This window comes from Sinocyclocheilus grahami, unplaced genomic scaffold, assembly GCF_001515645.1.
Source record: "Sinocyclocheilus grahami isolate Dianchi unplaced genomic scaffold, SAMN03320097.WGS_v1.1 scaffold142.1, whole genome shotgun sequence".
Taxonomy (NCBI): Eukaryota; Metazoa; Chordata; class Actinopteri; order Cypriniformes; family Cyprinidae; genus Sinocyclocheilus; species Sinocyclocheilus grahami.
In genome coordinates this window covers 1,158,470-1,181,730 of record NW_015505321.1, presented here as the reverse complement: position 1 = coordinate 1,181,730, position 23,261 = coordinate 1,158,470, and the positions used below count along the sequence as shown (strand labels likewise).

Genomic DNA, 23,261 nt, shown 5'->3' with positions numbered 1-23,261 from the left:
TGTGTGTGTGTGTGTGTGTGTGTGTGTGTACTCTATGACACTGCAGTGGGGGTAATATCAGCTGGTGGGTTTGCAGTCAGAACCCAGGGGACTCAGATCTCTCAGTTATATCTTCAGGGAGGGTTGAACACACACACACACACACACACACACACACGCACACACACACACAGGTTTACATTTGTGAAAAGTGGGGACATCCCATAGGCGTAATGGTTTTTATACTGTACAGACCGTATATTCTATTGCCCTACACCAACCCTACCCCTAAACCTACCCCTTACAGGAGACTTTGTGCTATTTCAGATTTTCAATACACTCCATTCTGTGTGATTTATAAGCGTTTTGAAAAGTGGGGACATGAGGTAATGTCCTGAAAAGTCACCTTCTCCTTGTAATACCTGTCATACCTTTGTCATTATACAAATGTATGTCCTCATTTGTCACAAAAACGGGTACACTCGCGCGCACACACACACACACACACGCACACACAATGACTCTGACAATAAGCGTTCAGGCAAAGGTAAAAAAAAATCTCTGTCTGTCTGTCTGTCTATCTGACTGATTGTCTGTCTGTCTGTCTGTCCGTCCGTCCGTCCGTCTGTCTGTTTATCTTTCTGTCTGTCTGTCTGTTTATCATTCTGTCTGTCTGTCTGTCTGTCCTTCTGTTTTCCTGTGTGTCTGTCTGTTGTTCTATCTATCATTCTATATTTTTATTGTTCTAGCTATCATTTGATCATTTTATCTATCATTCTATCGATTATTATATTGTTCTCTCTTTTTCATTTCTCTGTAATCTCCTTTTTCATTTCATTTAATTCTTTACTTTTTTATTCTTTTCCTTTTTTCCTTTTCTTTCTCTTTCTTTTATACGTTTGCTTCTCTTGTTCTTGTAGGGCCCAAGCACTGATGGTGTGAGGACCCTCTTTGAGACCTTTTCTTTTCTTTTCTTTTCTTTTTTCCCTGTGCTCTTCAATCATTTTATCTGTGCTGTGGGCTCCTGTAGGAACCCGAGCAGCCATTTAGCAGTGTTCAGATGTCTGCGGCCCTCAGGGAAGCTCTTCCTCTCAGACACTTTTTCATTTCTCTGTAATCTCCTTTTTCATTTCATTTAATTCTTTACTTTTTTATTCTTTTCCTTTTTTCCTTTTCTTTCTCTTTCTTTTATACGTTTGCTTCTCTTGTTCTTGTAGGGCCCAAGCACTGATGGTGTGAGGACCCTCTTTGAGACCTTTTCTTTTCTTTTCTTTTCTTTTTTCCCTGTGCTCTTCAATCATTTTATCTGTGCTGTGGGCTCCTGTAGGAACCCGAGCAGCCATTTAGCAGTGTTCAGATGTCTGCGGCCCTCAGGGAAGCTCTTCCTCTCAGACACTCTCTTTATTAACTCTCTGCCTCTTTGTGTGTGTGTGTGTGTGTGAGACAGTGATCTGGGGGGAAAGACATTGGCCCGTCGTGTAACAGTAATTACTCCATTGATATTCCTCTTGCAATAACCCAGCGGTGGCCCATTTGCATAAACTCTGCTCACTAGCGGAGAGACGAATGCCCGTAATTTCATTCAGACCCCACCACACGTCTCTGTCTCTCAGTCCCTCGTCATGTCTCCAGGAGCAGTGTGACTAAACTAGAGACACTGACCTGACTGACGCCTGTGCGTCACACTTGGCAGGTTACAGCACAGGTACAAAAACAATAACTCTGACGCTCACAAAGCAATGCATCCTGGGAAATGTGAAAACTCCTGGCTTCCGTGTCAGATCACTCACACCTGAGGAGCTTAGAAGCAAGCACGTTTTTTTGCTCTTTCAAAGCGCTGAGAGCACAAAGGGGCCGTTCTCGCTCGCGTTAGCACGATTGAACCTGTCTGCACCTGACGCAGCGGGGAATCGCACGCATAGCTCTGAGGATTAGATGCTCTCGGCTCACATTCGGCCCACATGTGCTGGCGGAGAGGTTAGTCTCCCGGGATCATTACAGCCGTGACACAGGCATTTTCTAATCTGGACCCAACGTGAGGCCGGGGTCCCTGAGGCAGCGGAGTGATCGACACACAGACAGAATAATGACAGCTCTGAGAACACTTCACCATGACCAAATGATAGAAAAAGAAAGAACAAACAGTTGTTGGTTAACAAAGTGTGGGAATATTTGATTTTTATTTAAAGTTTTAATATAGGTATGAGGAAAATGTGTCAAAATTACAAAATGCTCAAACAAGAAACGGTAGTAGGTGAACAAAGTGTGTGTGTGTGTGTGTGTGTGTGCTTGAGTTCAACTAAATTAGAATGATAAATGTTGACTTGGCAACTATCTGTAATAAATAAATAAATAACTTTTAAAGTTTGTTATATTTATATGCTAATTTGTTTTTAGGTTAAAAGAAAGTGTGTGCATTTGTATCATTTTTTAAAATATTTTTTTATTTTTGGCTGCAATATATATATATATATATATATTTATAATTTTATAGTTATGTTAGTAATTAGTTATTTTAGTAACACAAAATTCAAATGAAAATAAAGATAGAAAAAAATATATTTTTTTACATCAGAATTTTTGTAAAAATATGAGTGGTGCTTCCCATGCTAAAGTAGCTTTCACAGTATTGGGATGTTGAAGGTTTGCTATGTGGTTGCTAGGAGGTTTGGGTTTGTGAAACGTTTGTGAAACACCTGTGTGAACTTGAGGACATCATACATTCACTAAAAATCACCAAAACAGTTCATTAAAAGTTAGTCAAGAGAAAAGATCCTGCAGTATTTTAGTATCTAATCCACTGACATTCAGACAGTTTTCCTCTTTGAGGTCTCTGTATGGAGAGTGTTTTTGTGGGTCATTTCTCTACCGCATTATTTGATTAGGTAAGTGTGCATGAAACGCTTATCAGATTTAAGTGAGCGAGTGCTATCATCCACGTCTGCTGTGGTTAGCGCTGTTCGGCTTCATGATATCTTTCGACAGAGACAATTTACTTCTTCCATGCCAATAATGCCATTACGGTCAGTGGTGCCGTTAGATGCGTCAGATAGAGCCGTGTCATTTCAGCGAGCCCTGGGTAAGAGATCCATCCTTTCACAACAGCACTGCACTTAAATCTTTCATTCCTACATGGAAATGTTTTCCTGCTTCGAGCTGTTTCTCTTGTTGGCCTGTTTTCGAGCCACAAGCATTTGGGGGTTTGCTTGTGTTGGACTTGCATGAGTTTCCACTCCTTGACGTTACTGTCATACTGTACATGCTGTATAAAAGTCTGTAAGTCTGTAAAGTGATACTGTATCTATATGAGTTTTTTTTTTAGCTTTATAAAAAGCTGGTTTAAAATGTCATATAATGGAACAGGATGCTTCTTGCTTACTTGCTTGGTGATCATATATATAATATTCTGAAGTATTATTAAACATTTAAATTACTGTTTTCTATGTGACTACAGTATAATGTAAAATGTAATTTATTCCTGTGATCAAAGCTGAATTTTTTAGCACCATTACGCCAGTCTTCAGTGTCACATGGTCCTTCAGAAATCATATAATATCATAAAATATAAAAACTAATTCAGTAACATTTCTTATTATTATTAATGTTGAAAACAGTTGTGCTGCTTAATATTTTTTGTAGAAACCGTGATACGTTTTTGTTCAGGATTCTTTGATGATTAGAACATTCAAAACAGCATTGATTTGAAATAGAAATCTTTTGCAACATTATAAATGTCTTTACTGTCACTTTTGATCAATTTAATGCATCCTTGCATTAGAAATATTAATTTATTAAAAATATATATATATATGAAAAAATCTGAAACAGTGGTGTGTATATATTTATACACACACACAAATCCATTTATTTTGTATATATTAATAAAATGTAAATTTAAAGGATGGATGGATGGATGTTTATGAGTTATGTTATTGATATTAGACAGATATTCACAAGAGGACTATATATATATATATATATATATATATAAGTAAGAAGTATAAGCCCTATTTTTTTATGTCGTTCTACTTGAGCTCTTCTTATAGTCCTCTTAAGAATATCTGTCTAATTTGTCCTTTTCCTTTTTGCTGGTGGTACTTGCATGAATGTGACTGGTTATGACAACTGGAGTGAGTCGAGTGAAAAACAGACTCAAAGAGACTGAGTCTTCTCAGAGCCGGGCAGCGTTCACGTCCACAAATCCTTAACAGATGTGTGTGTGCGCATGTGCCAGGTGAATTTCACCCCTAGATACACTGAAATTAAGCGTCGCTCTCTCATTACACCGAAACACTTGCATTCGATACAAAGATTTTTAGTTTCTGAAGAAACATGTGTTTAAGTGCGAGTCTTCCTACCGGTCTAAATCAGATCTGCTACTCATCCTGGTCTAGAAACCTGTTAGAGCCATTGGTTCGAGATCCAGAGCTGTAATATAAAGCACGATGGCAGCTGAATTATCGCTCTGTTCTGTTTTGAGAGCATAGAAACGGGAACCTCAGCGCAGTGTGTTCAAAATCACACGCGTATGCCAGAACAGTATATATGGAGAAAATAAGAGTACGAGGCAGAAGAGGGGAGTGAGGGAGGCACAGACAGTCATCTTTTATTAGGTCTGTGGGTGTTAAGAGCGCAGTGAATAACACAGTGTGGTTTATGGCCCCGGCCCCGCTGTATGAGAGCCCATATTGTGCACGGAGGCGGCCCGACTGAGATTCCTTTTGGCCCCTGTCGCGTGTTTTCTTTCCCGGCTTTTCATCGCACGGATTATGACCCCACCACAATTATACTCACTTCCAATCTCTGTTAAAAAGAGCCACGTATGGAAACAGTGCTGTGAGTGTGCTCTGCTTTCTGGCTCTCAGTATATATACACTGAAGAGGAAAAAAAACTACTGTAGGATTTACTTTGAAGCCATTTTCACTCAGAAATTGCTGTAAATTTCACAAATAATATCTACGAATATGTAAATTTTAGCTACTGATATGTACCTTTAAGGTGCATTTTTATTGCAACGTACTTCACTGTTTTATTTGCAATTTTGAAAAATTATTTTTGACTACACTGTATTCTTTAGTGCACTTTGCTCAAAATACTGAAATGTGCTTTTTAATATACATATGCAGTGATTTGTGTTTAATCATATTACAATTTGTAAATGATTCTGATTTACTGTTTGCATGTTGCAATATTCTCATAAGCATAAAAATGCGCAGTACACACAGTATTGTGCAAAACAGTCCATTAGATTAAACTACATTTGTCTATAATTTTTCTTTAGTTAATTTTTCATTGAGTTCATTGCAATGCGCTTCGTGATTACAGTATGTTCTCCATAAAGGATACGTGTGATTTTCCCTAGAATTTGGTCTGGTTTTATTTTTATTTTTTATTTTACTTTCAATATGCTTTATTTTTTATTATTTTAATTGTAATTTTATTTTTTAATTATTTTCCTTTTTCTTCTTTTTCTATGTTTTATTTAAATTATATTACATTTTTGTTTATTATTAAATTTATTTTATTGTCATGTATTTAATTAAATTAATTTCTTTTATTCCAGTTGTTTTCCTTTTTCTTTTTTCCCTCCATCTTTAAGTATCTATATTATAGCAGCATTATTTTCCAGCGTGGCACACCCTCAGGGTGAGGGCCTGTCCAGGGCCATAGGTTCACCGAGGTCTAATAAAACCCATAACCTGCCGGTCATCTCTGATTATCTGCTGGAGATCACTGTCAATAATTAGATAACTAAGACATACAGAGCGAGAGAGTTATTCTCATCGTTTCGCTCCCCGTGGGAAATAATGTTTATTACTTCTGCCTGTCCTTCATCTGACTGTTTAGAATGAGAGCATGTTCACAAAGTATATTACTATGATAGAAAATTACAGTTACAATAATTAAGTTAAAGCCCTTAATTTTTAAAAGGAAAGTTCTTGGTTCAATAAATGTTTAGCTTTATTGACAGATGCTGCACTGTAAAAAAAGACTGTGAATTTAACGGTAAAAGACTGTAAAAATGCTACAGTAAAAACCTGTTAAATGGTTAACGGTAAATTCCCCTACTATATACGGTGAAAAACTGTATTGGACATTACATGTATTGGACATTCATTTTACGGTAGTATACCGTTTTTGGAAGTGAAGAAGACCGTAAAATTTACAGTGAATAACCGTAAATTGACATTCCCAGAATTCCCTGCGTTACATTTCAAATTTGATGTTTTTTTGTTGAAATAACTATGTTTCTTCTTAGTTTTTTCTTATCAGTTTTGTATAATAGGGTTGTGTGTTACACCTAATGTTGTTAAATGAATGTTTATTGCATGATTTCAGTTTCATGTGTGTTACCGTGATGGTGTTTAGTGTTTGTGTGAATGACACTGTGCACCTTCTATATATGTTATTATTTAAAAGCTGCTTGTGATGGGCTTTGGTTCATCATGTGACTTTCTCATCACCTCCTGCATTTGGTGGTTATCAGTGTATTACAAAGGTTCAAAACAGATTTCAGTACTTCAATAGGATGGTAAATTAACATTATATCAATTAATGAAATTATGGTATTTAACTGTAAATTTAAGTTAAAACCGTAAAACCTAAAACATTGCTACCGTATTTTTTACGGTAAAATCCTGGCAACTTTTCTTCTACTGATCTTTTATATTGAACCTGATTCTTTTCCTGAATTTTCTGCATTGATCAGCCATAACTCACAAAAAATCAAGTTGATGATGTTGGCATGTTGGCATGAGTTGTTTCTTGTCTGGTTTTATAACGCATTATTTGAATCTTCTGTCTGAGCTTTCCGCATGATTGGTCAATATGTGAGAAATCTGTCATATGACTCCCGACTATCACGTCTAGCAGTTGACGTGATAAAATATGCTGATCGCTTTGATGAAAAGAAAACTGTGGGGCAGAAGCCAAAAAGCGTGTGTTGTTTACAGTGTGTTGTCGGGTTCAGATCACAGAGAGTTCAGATGTCGCACAGTTTTGTTGACTCTCAAAATGACACAGATCTTTATTTGATTATCAGTCAAAACGTGCAATATGAACATCAGCTTTCTGTAACTTTTAGCTTTACCCAACAGTTACTGTAGGCTACATTACTTGGTGAATTTTTTTATTTATTGTGATAATAATGATAATAATAATAATAGTGTTATTCAGGCTCAGCATTAAAAAGACATATCCATCATTCTCTTTATTTTAGTTAAGGCAATTTGAACTATTCTTCAGCTTTAGTATGATTGCTCGACTTGTAGACATGTAGTTTAGTTGGACTGCTGGTTTTCTCCCTTGAATTAAATGCATCTGCTTATATTCTCATTTTTACGCCACTTTGGATAAAAGTGATAAATAAATGTGCATGTAATGTACATTTTATGTACAGATGATTGCATAGGTTTACATCACCTTGCAGAATCTGCAAGATGCTTATCATTTATTAAAAAACAGTAAGAGGGATCATAAAAATATTTTCTTTTAGTATTACCTAATTAAGCTATTTCACATAAAAGGGGCTTATATATATATTTTTTTTTTATTTCAGTTTTTTTAATTCTGCCAGCGGTTTATAAACTTAGAAGTATGCAAGTTGGATTTATATTTATATTATTTAATTTAATTTTTATATGAAAATATTTAATACATTCTTGCGTCTTTGTATATACCATCATTTATTGTATCATAAAAAAATATCATCATCATAATGGGAGATGTCTCACATCATTATTTTACTGTTTATTTTTGTTTTAGTAATTAAAAAAATATATATTTTTAAATGTACATTTTTTAGAAATATATATCTATCTAGTTTTTATAAATTGTTCAGTTTTGTGTTATTTTAGTACAACTGGTAACACTTTACTATAAGATCCCATTAGTTAAAATTAATGTTTGTTAATTGAAATATGTTAATTAACATTAGTTAAATGAAATACAAAATACAACTGAAATACAACTGTTCATTATTAGTTCATATTAGCTCAGGTTCATTAAATAATATTAACGGATGCAATTTTTGAATTTAATAATGCATTAGTAAATGTTGCATTATTTAATATTAACTAAGATTAATAAATGCATTAGAATTGTTTTTCGATTTGAGTTCATTTTAACAAACTAATGCTAACAAATGTAACCAGTACATCAAATTAAACTAACAATTAGAATTGTTGCCTTAACAACTAGCTGAAATAAAAGCAGTTTAAGTGTTTTAATATTTTCCTTGATTTCAGTTCTAGTTTCAGTTCTGTCTCACACACACGCTCTAGCAGTGTTGACTGCACGTGGCTGGGCTCTGTCCTGATTGAATTAGACACCCGTCTGTCATCAGCCTCTCAGCCGGCAGCTGTGAGCACACGCTCCTCTGAGACGCCCCTTTGTCCCGCCCACACAAAAGACACCCTGGCACTGAGAATAAAGACGCAGCGGAGCTCCTGTCACTCCGCTTGTGGCTCATAGTTAATGCAGGATGTGTGTGTGTGTGTGTACTTGTTTATGCTACATTGTGTGTCCCCACAAGGATAGTAAAACCTGACATATTTGACATTGTAGGGTCTGTGGTCCCTACAAGGGGAAAAAATAACACACGCTCTAGCAGTGTTGACTGCACGTGGCTGGGCTCTGTCCTGATTGAATTAGACACCCGTCTGTCATCAGTCTCTCAGCCGGCAGCTGTGAGCACACGCTCCTCTGAGACGCCCCTTTGTCCCGCCCACACAAAAGACACCCTGGCACTGAGAATAAAGACGCAGCGGAGCTCCTGTCACTCCGCTTGTGGCTCATAGTTAATGCAGGATGTGTGTGTGTGTGTGTGTACTTGTTTATGCTACATTGTGTGTCCCCACAAGGATAGTAAAACCTGACATATTTGACATTGTAGGGTCTGTGGTCCCTACAAGGGGAAAAAATTATAAAAAATAGTAAATGATGTTTATCTGAAAGTGTAAAAATGCAAACAGGTTTTCTGTAAGGGGTAGGTTTAGGGTTAGGGCTATACATACTGTATATACATATACTGTATATCAAATCTGCATGCAAAATGAGAACTATATTTTTGCCCAGCTCTGAACAGATCAACATATGAAGATATTCTAAACATTAACATCATGATTTTCTGTAAAGCTGCTTTGAAACAATGTAAATTGTGAAAAGTGCTATGCAAATAAATTGGACAAAAGAAAAGTTTGCTTGTCGATCCCGTCCATGCGTGTATGCGGTGTGTAGTTTAAGAGCGAGGTGGTGAGGGTCACCCATGGGAGTCATTCAGACTTGAATCTCTGTGTGTGAACTGTGAATGTTGTGGGTGGGGGAGCAGGTGAAGGGCTGCCAGAGGGAGACAGTGGGTGTCAAACACCTGCACCCAGTTCAGCCCGAGGCCTGAGGCCTGATACTCACACTGCCTGCAGGAGCCGAGCGTTCAAAGCTTTGACGAGTCTTTACCGCTGAGCTGAGGAGAAGAACGACGTCAGGAGTCATCTGTGGGTCTCTGCTGGAGATTTGCATATGGCTGCTGGTTATGTTTGTGCAGCAGACCAGTTATGTCTCTGTTATGTTTGCTGTAAATACCAGCTTCATCTCTTCTTCAGTTCTTCAGGTATGGATGCCGTTCCAGCCTCAGAGTAAAAAAAAAAAAAAGATAATTGTGATTTTATATCTCACAATGTTACTTTATATTTAAATTAAAGTGTATTTATTTTTATATATTTACATAATAGTGTATTACTTTTTTAATCTCTCAAAATGTTACTTTATATTTAATTTAATTAATTTAGATTTATTTAAACTTTATCCCAAAATGGTTTTTTTTCTTCTTCTGATTTTTTAATGCATATCCACCAACTGGATTTTATTTCCCAGTTTAAAACTCAAATTAAAACCTATTTATTATTATTATTATTATTATTATTATTATAAAATGTATTATTTAATTTATATTTATTTACATGTATGTGTTTTATTTCTTATTTTAAATGTTATTTATAGAATGTATAGAATGTTTATTATAGAATGTTATTTTATATTTTACTTATTTAATTTTGAACTTTATTATTTTATTTTTGCTTTGAAATGGAAACAAGCTTCAATAAAAATACAAAAAATTAAAACAGAAACAAGCTAAAGTTGATGCATTCATTTTTAAATTAACATAAAAAATAATAAACATTTTTGTAAATATTTTTTTTCATATTTTTTTCATCTTGAGAAAGAAAGAGTCTTCCATATTTAAAAGGGAATAAACTTTTTTCTTTCTTTCTTTCTTTCTTTCTTTCACATTTATTTATTTATTATAATTTTCTTTTCTTTTTTTTTATAAATTTTTTAATTTAACATTTTCTGGAGAAATTTTGTTCTGGGTCTTTGCCAGGGTATGCAGTTGTGTTATGGGTGGTTTATAGGTGGCTGTAAAACTGTTCAGTTTTAAGAAGTCTTAAGAAAAAGTTTTAGTTAGCTTTTTATAAATACAATAGAGTTATTATTGAGATCTGGGGGTTTGCAGTGCTCCAGTCGTTTATCATTGCACTCTTTAAAGTCTGCCTGTTGTTGTGACGTAAACAGTGTTGGATGGACACACACACACACACACACACACACACTCTCACACTGATGTTGTGCTGTGTGAGTAATGAGATCAGCACGAGGAGTTCAGCTCAACCTGTGTGCTGATGAACGCTGGCCGCATCAAAGATCCACTCAAATGTGAAGGAAGTCTTGAGAAATCTCTATCGGCAGATAAAATTAGACATTTGCATGTTTCGGCACGCAGCGCATATTTCAAAAACTGTTTTGTTCTTCCTTTCCTGCTGTTGTCCAGGGTTTGTTCTGTATAGCGTCTGAGTCTCGCCGGGTTACAGTGCTTGTGTGGGAGAGTGTTTTATTCGTTTACGTCATTCAGGCCCACGAGTCTGACCCTCATCTAATGTTTCAGAGCCTCCGTGTGTTGTTTGCTTTAGTCAAGGGCTGTTGTTATAGAAACCATATTGGTATTTTTTTCTGTTTGTGAGCTTTTTTTTTTCTTTTCTGGTTGGAAACAGAAAATCTGGTTGGAAAAAGTTTTTAAATATATCTGTACTTTATTCATTTTATTTAATAAATTACTCTTTAGTTATTTTTTTTGTACATTAAGTTAATATAAGTTCATATTTTATATATTTTATATTTTTTATTTATTTCGTTTTTTATTTACAGCATTCCCTTATTTTTTAATAACAGTTTTTATATTTAGAACTTTTATTTTTATATTGAGTTTTTTAATTTTAGTTAAAGTTTTAGTAATTGTGTGTGTTTTTGTTATTTTCATTAGTATCATTTTTTAATAAGTCTATAGTTTTTCTTAAATTTATTTTTAGTTTTAAGCATTTTGGTATATCAAGTTTAACTAAATGAAAATGAATAATGTTGCTTTGGCAACTAGCTGAAATAAAATATTTTTCATATTTTATTTGATTTCAGTTAACATTTATTTGTACACTAATGTGTTTCATGGTTTTAGTTTCAGTTTTGGGGAATTATAATAACCCTGTTATGCGGTTGCTAGGGCATTCTGGGTGGTTTCTAGGTGATCTGTAACTGCAAAAGTTTGTGTGTGTCTTTCTACTGTCGTTCTTCTAGTTCTGTTGGACTGTAGATGTTCTTTTCTCATGGTTTCTATGGTAATCTTCACTTTTACTGTCTGAGCGTCTGCTCTCCAGATCTCTGTTTGTTTAGTAAGTTGAATCACCTCGTTCTAAAGGGCTGGTTTTCGGTAAAGCACCTGCTTACCCTTTACTGCAGGTCACAGCATACCCTTATGTTTGCTCATGTTTATATTTATATTTTTACTATTTATATTTATACTCTTCATTTATATTTCTATTTTTATATTGTTATAATTGTATATATTTTATATTTTACATATCATTTATTTTATTTTATTTTATTTTATTTTATTTTATTTTATTTTATTTTATTTGCAGCATTCCCTTATGAAAATTCACAATGGCATTACAATTTTTTTCTTTTATTTTTTTTCTTTACTTACTACTCCATTATGAAAATTGACCTTGGCTTTGCTATTTATTTATATTTAGTTTATAATTTTTTATATTTTTGTAGTTCTATATCTAGTTTTTAAATGTTTAGGCTACTATTTTAAATAAATTGCAGTCTGAACTAGAACTATACATTTTATAAGCCCCAGTTAAAGGATTGTTTTTGTTTGTTCGTTTGTTTCCTTTAATAAGAGCTTTTTTCTGTATCTAATGCTGATCATGGCACATACAGTGGTATAGATGCACATTTGTATTTAATTGTATGTACATTTTACATAAACACTTAAATTGACTCTGAACTGACACTAAAGGTCTCATGATTTTTCTGTCTGGTTGAAGCCTCTACTGTAATAGTCGCCACAAACCACAGAAGTTCTCCGAGCTGGACTTTCCCCCGTTTCTTTCAGTCTGCAGGATTCAGCCTTCATCAGGATCCAACATCCCACAATGTGCCAGCGCTGCTATGGAAACGTGCCGCTCTGACAATGGCCTGTGCTCCGCTTGGCTCTTTTGTTGTGGAGTCAGAGCCGAGTGTCTGAGTGTCAGCGCACATCCAATATTTACTCTTAAAGCTGAGACAGAGTTGGCTCTCGGCTCTCTGTGCTCCAGTGTTCCAGCCTGAGGACCAAATCAGACGAAAACTTTTTCAGTGTTTGAAAATAATAGTGCATTAGTGGGATATATATCAGTTCATGTGTTTCTTAAAGCAGTACTTTCAAAATCTTTTGAATAATTAAGAAATAATGTACAGTCAATAATGGTGTAAAGTACATATTGCCAAATATATAAAATAGACATGAAAAGTTGATTTTACCTTAAAATTATTTAATAAAAACAAAAATTATACAATACAATGACACAAATACAGTAACAAAAAAAAAGAATTTTGTTTTGATATTTTTATATCACAACAAAATTACATTTATATGTATATAAAATATTAATATTATTTAATATTATAATTCATATTAATATTATTTACTTTATATGAATAGGAATTTTCCCTGTATCCCATGTGTGTATATATATATATTAGTATATAGAAAATTAGTATATAGTATTAATTCAATATTTATTTATTATTTTTTCTTTGTATTCTAAGAATAAACATCTAACGTTAATGCATGAATTTCATTGCCTGGGTCAACGGTCAGTTATCCAGTCTAGTTATTAGAGATTGTTAAATTTATGATGTAAATGTTTGTTGACATATATATATAAATTGAGATTTTTTTAAAGAGAGAATCAAATGAATGAGGCGTTTTAAGGCATCAATAATTAATTAGGCAGATATTTCGCAGGCTTTGGTCGAGCAAACATTCCAGACCTCAGGTCTAATAATCTAAGGATTACCAGTGCTAATTAAAACTCAAACAAACATCCCTTTGCACAGCCAAAGGTCTGTAAAACGGTGGGAAAACACACACACGCTGATCCAGCATCACTCTCAGATGTGGCTAAAGCTCCTCTAAGAGGGACTGATGGGGGTCGAGGTGAGGCACTCGAGACTGGCCGTAATCTCTCAGACGGGTCATCCACAGATTAAGGGCCCTTGTTAAATAGTCTCCAGCGCAGTCCTCCTTTCACATGCTCGAGGACCTCCTCTTCAAAACGCCCCATGTTACTGTTTGTTTAGTCTCTGTGGGCCGAGCACGAGAGTCAGCGGTAATTTAAAACCGGACCGTGAGCTGATCCAGCCTCGGGCGTAAAGACTCACCCTTATTTAACGTTTGTGTTTCATTGCCGTAACTTCATGCTTGCTAAACTGGGGTCTGTTCCAACAGCTAGTGAGCTGCCTACCTAGACAGCATTTTAAGGCATTATAAGTGCCAAGACGGTTCCCGATGGGAGGCATAATTATCCTTCTAAGATATCTTATTTTTTTCCAAATTCAAAGGCATAATCACATCTACACTTTATGGAGAAGGCAATTGCAGAATGCGTGAGCTCAGTGTTGATTATAAAGATACTTGTAATTCTACTTTATAAAATATAATTATAATATATAACTAAGATAAGCATAGAATGCAATTCTAAAAAACTATTATGCATATTAATGTTTATATGTATATTAATATGTATAATAAATTATGTAGAATTTTGTGATATTCTCAAAATTGTTTGTATATTTTCTATTTGATATATAATTCTAATGTATACTTTTTTATTCATATTCATACATCTATTGTAGGGGCCAGATCTATTTCATATTTTATATATATATATATATATATAAAATATGAAAGAAATAGAATAGGCTCCCTCAGTAGATGTATTATGTACTCATAATTCTGTATATACTTAAAAGTATCAATCTTTATCTTTATTATATATAAGTACAGAATAAAATTATAATTTATTATACATATTTCAGACCTGTTAACGCACACACACACACTGATTATTTGATTAATATAACAAATACATTTTTACATAGATTTTTTACATTCTTTATTATTATTATTATTATGAAAATTCAGCACATTTACCCCAAATTTTATCATTGCTTTGATGCAAAATCATCACTCTAATTTATTGATTGATTGATTGATTGATTGCTTTATTTATTGATTGATTTTTATTTTATTTTATGAATATGCCCTTGACACCAATAATGCTGTCTAGCAAGGCTATATAGGACTATTCATAATTTTTATTAATTTTCCATATTCATTTTATTATAATAACTCATTAATTTTTAATATTAAGTTTTTAACATTCTTTTTCATTATTATTGTGATTCAAATTCAGCACATTTCCCTCAGTTTATCATTGCTTTGGTGAGAAAAATTAGAACATTTTCTTTCTCATTATTTCAACATTATTTTTTAAGTTCAGTAAGTAACACTAAGTACCATGATGTATATTTACAACTGTAGTTTGCAAATGTATTTTTTTCTTTTATTTTGCACTATAGTAATGGTTTTTGTATTCTGCTTAATTTTCTACATTATTTTATTTTATTTTATTTTTGCCTACCTCTAGTGTATGTGTGTTTTAGTGTTTTTTGGGCATGAATATGCCTGTGATACCCAATAATGTTGTCCAGCAAGGCTGCTCAGCACTCGGTTTTGAACCGCAGCCAATAAGAAGCTGGGAGAGAATGGACTCATTCAGTCCTGTGGTCAGATCTGGCTTTGATAATGCGGCCCGATACTGCACAGATGCTGCGGCCAGGGTTTCTTCTACTACCTACACAAAACCTGGACTTCTGAGAGACCATATTTAGACCATGAGCTAAGATCTGCTCTGGTCTGTAAGAAATTACCCTCTAATCAGCTTCTAGGCGCTTCTATTTCCTAATAGCCGCTGAAAATGAAGCTTCCAGTAAGGGTTTTAGGAGAACTTATGTCATTGTAAAACTTTTTAATCATTATGATCTTTAGAAAACCGTCTGTTTCAGTGCTAAAAGATCTGAAGACTCTAAAAGACTGTATAGCTCAACACGGGAAACTTATACAGCCACAGATAGCTCTTGGTGAGTTCTTTGCTGAAGCTAAGGTTTTATTTTAAAGTGTAAAGCAAGTGTAGCACAGTGTTTTGTGTGTGTGTGTGTGTGTGTGTGTGTGTGTTGTCTTTTGTATGTGCGCTCCATTGTTCGCTCGTACTCTGTTTGCTGTTGTGGTCGAGCTGAGTAAACTTCAGTCTGAATAGAGCTGCCAAACTCAGGAAAAGCAGCTGTCCAAACACACACACACTGTGTACCTGCTGTATTCGATTGCTCCCATTCACACACTCTCTCTCTTCTTTCTCATCTGATTACATCTCTGGCCTCTTCCTATCCTTCACTGCTATTGCTGCTTAAAGAGACTTTTGTAGCATTTAATTTTGTAATTTCACGCATGATTTCTCCTCAAAACAGTTCATAATTTAGTTTTATATGAGCATTACAACTGAACAGGTGAATCTTGAAGAAAAAAAATATATATATATTGTATATATATATATATATATATATATATATAGACTAGCTACTTAGTATTGTTGGATATCATTTCATGCCCACAAATGCTGTCTAGGTAGGCAAACAAACAAACAATCAATCAATAAATTAAGATGTTTTGCTACTAAAGCAATGATAACATTTCTGGAAAATATGCTAAATTTGCATCAAATTAACAAAAAAAAAGTAAAAAAAAAATGCATGTTAAAATTATTTCCTTATATGAATTTATATTAAGTACTACTAATAATAATGGTCTTATTGGGTATTATTGAGTATTATTGTGAATCATAGGCATATTCTTGCCAAAAATGTTGTCTAGGTATAGCCAAATTAAAAATAAAATAAAATATAACAAAATAGAATATTGTCAGTTTATCAGTGTACACTGAGTGTATGTATACAGTATATTACAAAATCATAAAATGATGCATATTTAAAAAACAATATGATACATAATAAAAAGTAAGTGATGAAATATATAACAGATGTTCTATATTAATTATTTATGTGAAATCTATTTTAACATTCATTTCATTTTAACATTAATAGTTGTATTAACGTTTTTCCCCCCCATTATTATTTAAATAAACATTTCATCACATTTCCCCCAAAATGTATTACTGATTTGATGCAAAAACATCTTTCTCATTATTTTAAAATTCATTTTTAAGCTCAGTAAGTAACACATGCTACCATGATGTGTATTTTTTTGTATGTTTGTTCATTTATTTATTTATTTAGCCATTTTTAATCTTTTCTTGCACTTTGAAAAGTTTTTTTTTTCTTAGCATTAGGCTTAATATTCCCCCATCCAAATTCCAATTATTTGTCTTGAATTGTTTTTATTTTGCACGGACATGGCGAGTTTATGATATTCATCCATATCTAATTTTTCATGGTCTTTTTGGAAAGATAACCCTGACACGCTTCCTTTCCGCTTCTGTGTTTACGTTTAGATCTTAATCAGGAATTTAGCATGTCTGTGAGCGATTAGCGTGCTAATATGTGTTGAGCGGTGAGGGATGAGCTTCAGGAGGTGTTGTATCGGGGCCGGGGTTTACTCTGGGGCCCCGGACAAACACTCGTTCACTTTACTACAGCCGTCTCTCTGCATTTAACTTCAGTCTCATTAGACACAGCTAGTGCTACAGTAATTCACACAGCCACTGACGTAAAATGAAAGCAGAATAATTAGTCTACATGATTAACAGTGTTATGTTTGGAGTGGTTGTTGTGATATTAAATCGATCAGCCTATTAAAGCTAGTTGTAATTGAATAAAAGAGACAAGAAGCATCATACTCAGAGAGCTTGATCACTTCTTATTTATTATGCAACAATATTCGAAGGCCTGTCTAATGATCTTCCAAGATTGGGGTTAAAAAGGAAATTAATATTCAGTAATATTATAGATTTTAACGGCACTGACAGTATCAAATGAGAACAAAATGTGAACTGAATTGATGCTAACATTGACACTTATTGAACTTGATTTGAATCATCATTAAACTGAATTGAGCTGAATAATAACACGATTGTATTCTGAGCTGATTTACCACTGAAATTGAATTTGTTTCATAATTTATGTTTTACAACATTATTTTCCTGTTTTATTCATGTCAAGCTGCTTTGAAATGATTAAATTTGAGGGCAATATAGAAATAAATGTACAGTGCAAAAAAATGATTTTTTCCCCCCCTTTTTATTTTTGTCTTGTTTTCCAGTACAAATATCTACACGTTCTTAAATCAAGATACATTTACTTGAAAAGCAAAATTACTTTAAAAATACATACAAATTAAGTGACTTTATGTTTGCATCAAGAAAAAAATGCCTGGAAGTGAGGTCAGAAAAAGAAACTTGTTTTAAATGTATTTTTCTGACCACAAGATTTAATGTCTCAAGTCATTTTGCTTCTAAAGTAAATGTGTCTTGATTTAAGAATGTTTAGATATTTGTATTGGAAATCAAGACAAAAATACTGAGGAAGAAATTTCTTTTTTTTTTTGGCATTTTTTTCAAGTGTTTAATTAAATTATTACTGAAGCAAGAGTCCCACTTCCGACACTTGATGCATCCGAGACCTTTTGAATTTTATAGAGGAGCGTGGATGTGGTTTATACACTTTGATAGGGTCAGAATGCAGTAAAACGTAGTAAATGTGCCGGGTTTGTGTGGACTGCAGGGTATTTTCCATACAGTACCTTCAGAGGAAGGCTCCAGTGTTTAATGACATCTTTAGCTCTTTTGTAGTGCACATGCATCTGCGCTGTATGGATGTGGAAGAGGCGGTTGGAAAAATCAAACACACACACACACACACACACACACACATTGAGAGGCCTGCAAGTCCATAATGGCATCAAAGGGTAATGTAAAGAGACTGGTTAAAAAGGATATAATTACTTTCAAATGACGTACCAGTTACAATTGAATACATGTGTCTGCCGAGCCTGGCGGATTTTAGGGGATTCCTCAGGTGAATTAATTTATGCATTTATATATTCATAAGTAAGAAACATAACAAATGAGATCTCTTTAACGTATTTTTTCTCCTAGACAGCAGTGAGTATCCTTCACTTATTTAATCAAAAAAATAAAATTGTATATTATTTTTTAAATATTATTATTTTTAAAACAAAATTGTAACGATTGTTTTTTTTTTCTCAGTTACTTTTATTAACTGTATTTATTTATGTGCTCAGATTTGCCATTCAAAAATATTATTGCATTTTAATGCAACATTTTATTATTATTAAAATACTATTAAATGCACATTTAATTCATATATAGAAAATTTGTTTTAAATTGTTAAAAATATTATTACATTAATTGAAATATTATTATTAAAGGCCATTAAGACCATTTCCCTTTTATTATGTATATGCAATGAATTTAATGTGCTCATTTTGTATTTCTATACTCTTTCTATATGCATTTCTGTCTGTTTGTTTCTTGGAACTGAGACAAAGTTGATGCATAAATTAAAAGCATAAACCTCTGAGCAGCACATTTTTTCCTGAATATCATATTGTCCTGTATATTTTGGCACCTGTATTGAATTGTACGTGATGTCTTCATGTTTCTAAAGCACTTAAAGCAGATCTTAGAGATGTTGTTGAGAGTAATCTCTGGTCTTAGTGCTGGTGTTTGAAGATGTTTGCTGGGTCTCCTTAAGCCTGTTCAGACGCGGATGTGCTCCGCATCTTTGGTGGCTGCAAACGAGGGATAAATTATCGTTTGTGTTTGTTATATTTCTGATCTATAGCAAACATATACACAGAGAAGGATAAATAAACTCCCCCACACTCATACAAGCATGAGTATCACATCCATACACTGAAGATCACAGATTTGAAGGCTTTTCTAAGCATGATTGACTGAGCGTGAACACTTTCCCTTCTTTAGGCTGTTTTAAGGGTATTAAAGAGGGATTAGTTTCAACCACTGCACTGCGTCAATCAAAACCACTGCATTCTCACACGCATTTAGACATAAAAGAGACCAAAAACACATGCATCTTCTTCTTTGTTAACTTCCTATATTATTAGTCAAAAATCCCATGTGTGCATATTTAATGTGCACTTAAAAGCTAGGTGTACTTAAAAATCTTAAAAGTTTATTTAAAAAAACAAAACTGATAATATAGATATATAACAGATAATATAATGTTGATGAAATAAAAGACCACTTACATTATATATTTATTTTTTCAAAGTTGTAAATAAAGATTATTGGAGGAAATTTTGCAAGAAAATATTTTTCTTCTTTTCTTCAGAATTTCATGTTAAATTCTGTTAACTGATTTTTTTTTCCTAATTGTTAAATTTACTCATAATTTCTGCAAGAAAATTGTGTCCACACCATTATTTTTGTGTTATGTTTCTTAACACACTTAAGTGCACCTTTAAAAGTGCAATTTGTAACAACATTAAACATTTTAATTTAAAATACAATTTAAAGCATTGCTTTAACAGTTGTTTTAAAGAAATAAACTCATTATATGTTGACTAACATACAAAAGCAAATGTAAAGTACTTGATTATAATTTTTATAATTTATTTAGAATGTAGTAAATTCCAACATCATTGTTACAAATGTGAAATTAAAAATATAACTTTTAATAGAAATTTCATGAAAAAATTATATGTTAGTATATTTCAAAGACCATATTTCAAAGAAATTGAATTTACATAAAAAGTTGCACTTAAGTCCTACTTCGGTAGGTTAAAAAAATCCACTTAATCTATGATGTATTTTAATTTAATTGTAAATACCATACAATTAACCGTCTGAAATCATTTCATTCAGTTTGCACTTAAGTATTTTCTTAAGTATGTTATTACCATAATAAGTACTCTTGTTCAAAGTATAATTATAAATACAATAATATTATATTAAAAACAATCAAATAATATTAGAATATAATATTATTATAATATTTATAATATAATATTTTAATAAAACAAACATTAAAAGTGTACTTCTTCACAAGGGATCACTAGTTGGCCTACTATTGCTCATAAACCAGTTGAAACAGTTTATACTCAGAAATTGCTAGAGTAAATTTCACAAAAAAATGGCAAAAAGCAAGTAACACATTGAATTGAAACATGACATTTTCAAGAAAAACTGAAATATATAGTTCAGTCATGAAACTCTAGATGGCGCAGGCTGGCGGGGTGTTAACGTAACTGATGATATTCAGAGAGTTAAACGACTTGGCACAAGCTGACTAGTTTGAGATCTGAAAACTGAGGTCTTTTCTCAAGAGAAACATCTGAGAAGCAGGAGATTTCAGCAGAAGTCTCCTTCAATGCTGTCTGGGAGAAACAATAGAGATATTAAAGAGATTTCACTTGTGATTTTCTCTTCCCGTGGGTCCGTCGCTGAATATTGACTCCTCTGTAAAACTCTTTTGTGTGTCTCACCTCATGATACCATCATATCTCGAGGCTTATTAAAAATCTCTTTCAAAGTCATAATCAGGAGCGCGGTGTCAGTCACGCATTGATCTGTGCGCCTGTGATATTTATGGATGAACTTTATTGATGTGGGAGAAGACTGAGCTCTGAGGGAAGATCTGCTTAATGCTTCGGAATTATTGAGCTTTGCGGTGAGTCTCACGTCAGGGGGTTTGAGTATTAACCCAAGAAATGACTCGCTCTTGTGCTTTGCGGTTTCACATTATACTTCGTATGATTAGGACAGGAGGTCCTGCTGTGTGTCATATTCAAATCTGGTTTTCATTTACTTGGTTTAGCACTTATTTGTGATTGATTAGCTCAAATTGATGATCTACCCTACTTTACGCTATTAAAGTTTGGTGTCTACAATTTGTTTATGTTTTTGAAAGCAGTCTCTTCTTCTCACCAAGGCTGCTTTTATTTGATTGAAAGTAAAAACTGGAACATTGTGAAATATTATTACATTTTAAAAGAGCTGTTTTCTATGTGAATATATTTTATTTAAAATGTAATTTACAGGTGCATTTAAAAAAATTAGAGTATCGTGGAAAAAGTTATTTTTTATATATACTGGATTTTTGACTTTCATGCGCTGTAAGCTCTAACTATCAAAATTAAAACAAAAAAACATTTGAAATGTTTTACTTTACATGTAATGAATCTAGAATATATTCTTTATGTAACAAAAAAATAACTTTTTTCTTGAAATTCTAATTTTTTGAGATGCACCTAAAAAAATTCCGTAAAACTTACGGTAAAAAACCGGCAGCTGTGGTTGCCAGAATTTTACAGTAAAAAATACGGTAGCAACATTTGAGGTTTTACGGTTTATACTGTAGTTAAATACTGTAATTTCATTAACTGATATAATGTTAATACAGTATACCAACCTATTGAAGTACTGACTTTTTTTTTTTTAAGTTTTGTACCTTTGTAATACACTGATAACCACTAAATACAGGTGGTTAGTGCTAAATGCAAGCAGCCTTTAAATACTAACATATATAGAAGGTGCGCAGTGTCATTCACACAATAAACACCATCATGGTAACACACATGAAACTGAAATAATGCAATAAACATTAATTTAACAACATTAAGTATAACATACAACCCTAATATACAAAACTGATAAGAAAAAAATAAGAAGAAACATAGTTATTTCAACAAAAAAATATCTCATTTGAAATGTAATGCAGGGAATTCTGGGAATGTCAATTTACGGTTATTCACTGTAAATTATACTCGTTTTCACTTCCAAAAATGGTATACTACCGTAAAATTACATGTAATGTCCAATACAGTTTTTCACCGTGTATAGTAGGGGAATTTACCGTTAACCATTTAACAGGTTTTTACTGTAGCATTTTTACAGTCTTTTACCGTTAAATTCACGGTCATTTGTATTTTCTTTGATAAAAGCTGGATTTTCAGCATCATTACTCCAGTCTTCAGTGTCACATGATCCTTCAGAAACAATTCTATGCTGATTTGCTGCTCAAGAAACATTTCTTACAATTATCAATGTTTCAATGTTAAAAAAATATATATCATAAAACAGTTGTGCTGCTTTGTATTTTTGTGCAAACCATGACACATTAGTTTTTTCAGGTTTCTTTGTCGAAAAGAAAGTTCAAAAGAACAGCATTTATTAGAAATTGAAATCATTTGGGACATTTATAAATGTTTTTACTGTAACTTTTGATCAATTTAATGCATCCTTGCTGAATAAAAATAAAAAAAAAAATTTTTTAAATCTGTTTTGCATCAAACTTTTGATGTGAATTTATTCAGACATATTTATATTGACATGAAACCACTTTTGCAACACATTTCCTAGATTTATATTAGGTTAGCTATTAAATTATCGGCTAATACTGTATTATTGGTTAATATTATTGGCTAATATCTTCATCTATGCATCCTTAGTTACATTAGAAAAAAGTTATATTTTGAAGAAAAATTTTAAAAACAAACATTTTAATTATTTGGCATGACACACACAAGGGAATTGTGCACAGTTAGACCAGAAACATGTCTTAAGAATTTAAAAAGCAATTAATGTATGTTTTGTTTCTCCTCATCAGGTTGTTTGCGGCCAAATGCTGCGGCTGTCTGGAGAAGATCGCTCCCACTGAGTTTGTGATGCGCGCACTAGAAAGTGTGTATCATCTAGGCTGCTTCTGCTGCTGTGTGTGCGAGCGACAGCTGTGTAAAGGAGACGAGTTTGTCCTGAAGGAAGGACAACTGCTGTGCAAGAACGACTATGAGAAGGAGAAGGACTTACTGCACGCGGTCAGCCCGGACATGTCTGACTCCGGTGAGAAC

The 23,261-nt window shown here is 33.3% G+C and overlaps 1 protein-coding gene across 1 annotated transcript in view; it reads left to right on the top strand.

Annotated features, from left to right (window-relative positions):
• Window positions 1-23,261, top strand: part of lmx1ba (LIM homeobox transcription factor 1, beta a) — a 49,199-nt gene that overhangs the window by 19,629 nt on the left and 6,309 nt on the right. The window contains exon 3 of the mRNA XM_016280685.1: window positions 23,021-23,253. Coding sequence (XP_016136171.1) covers window positions 23,021-23,253 — 233 coding nt within the window. The remainder of the gene's footprint in view (window positions 1-23,020; window positions 23,254-23,261) is intronic.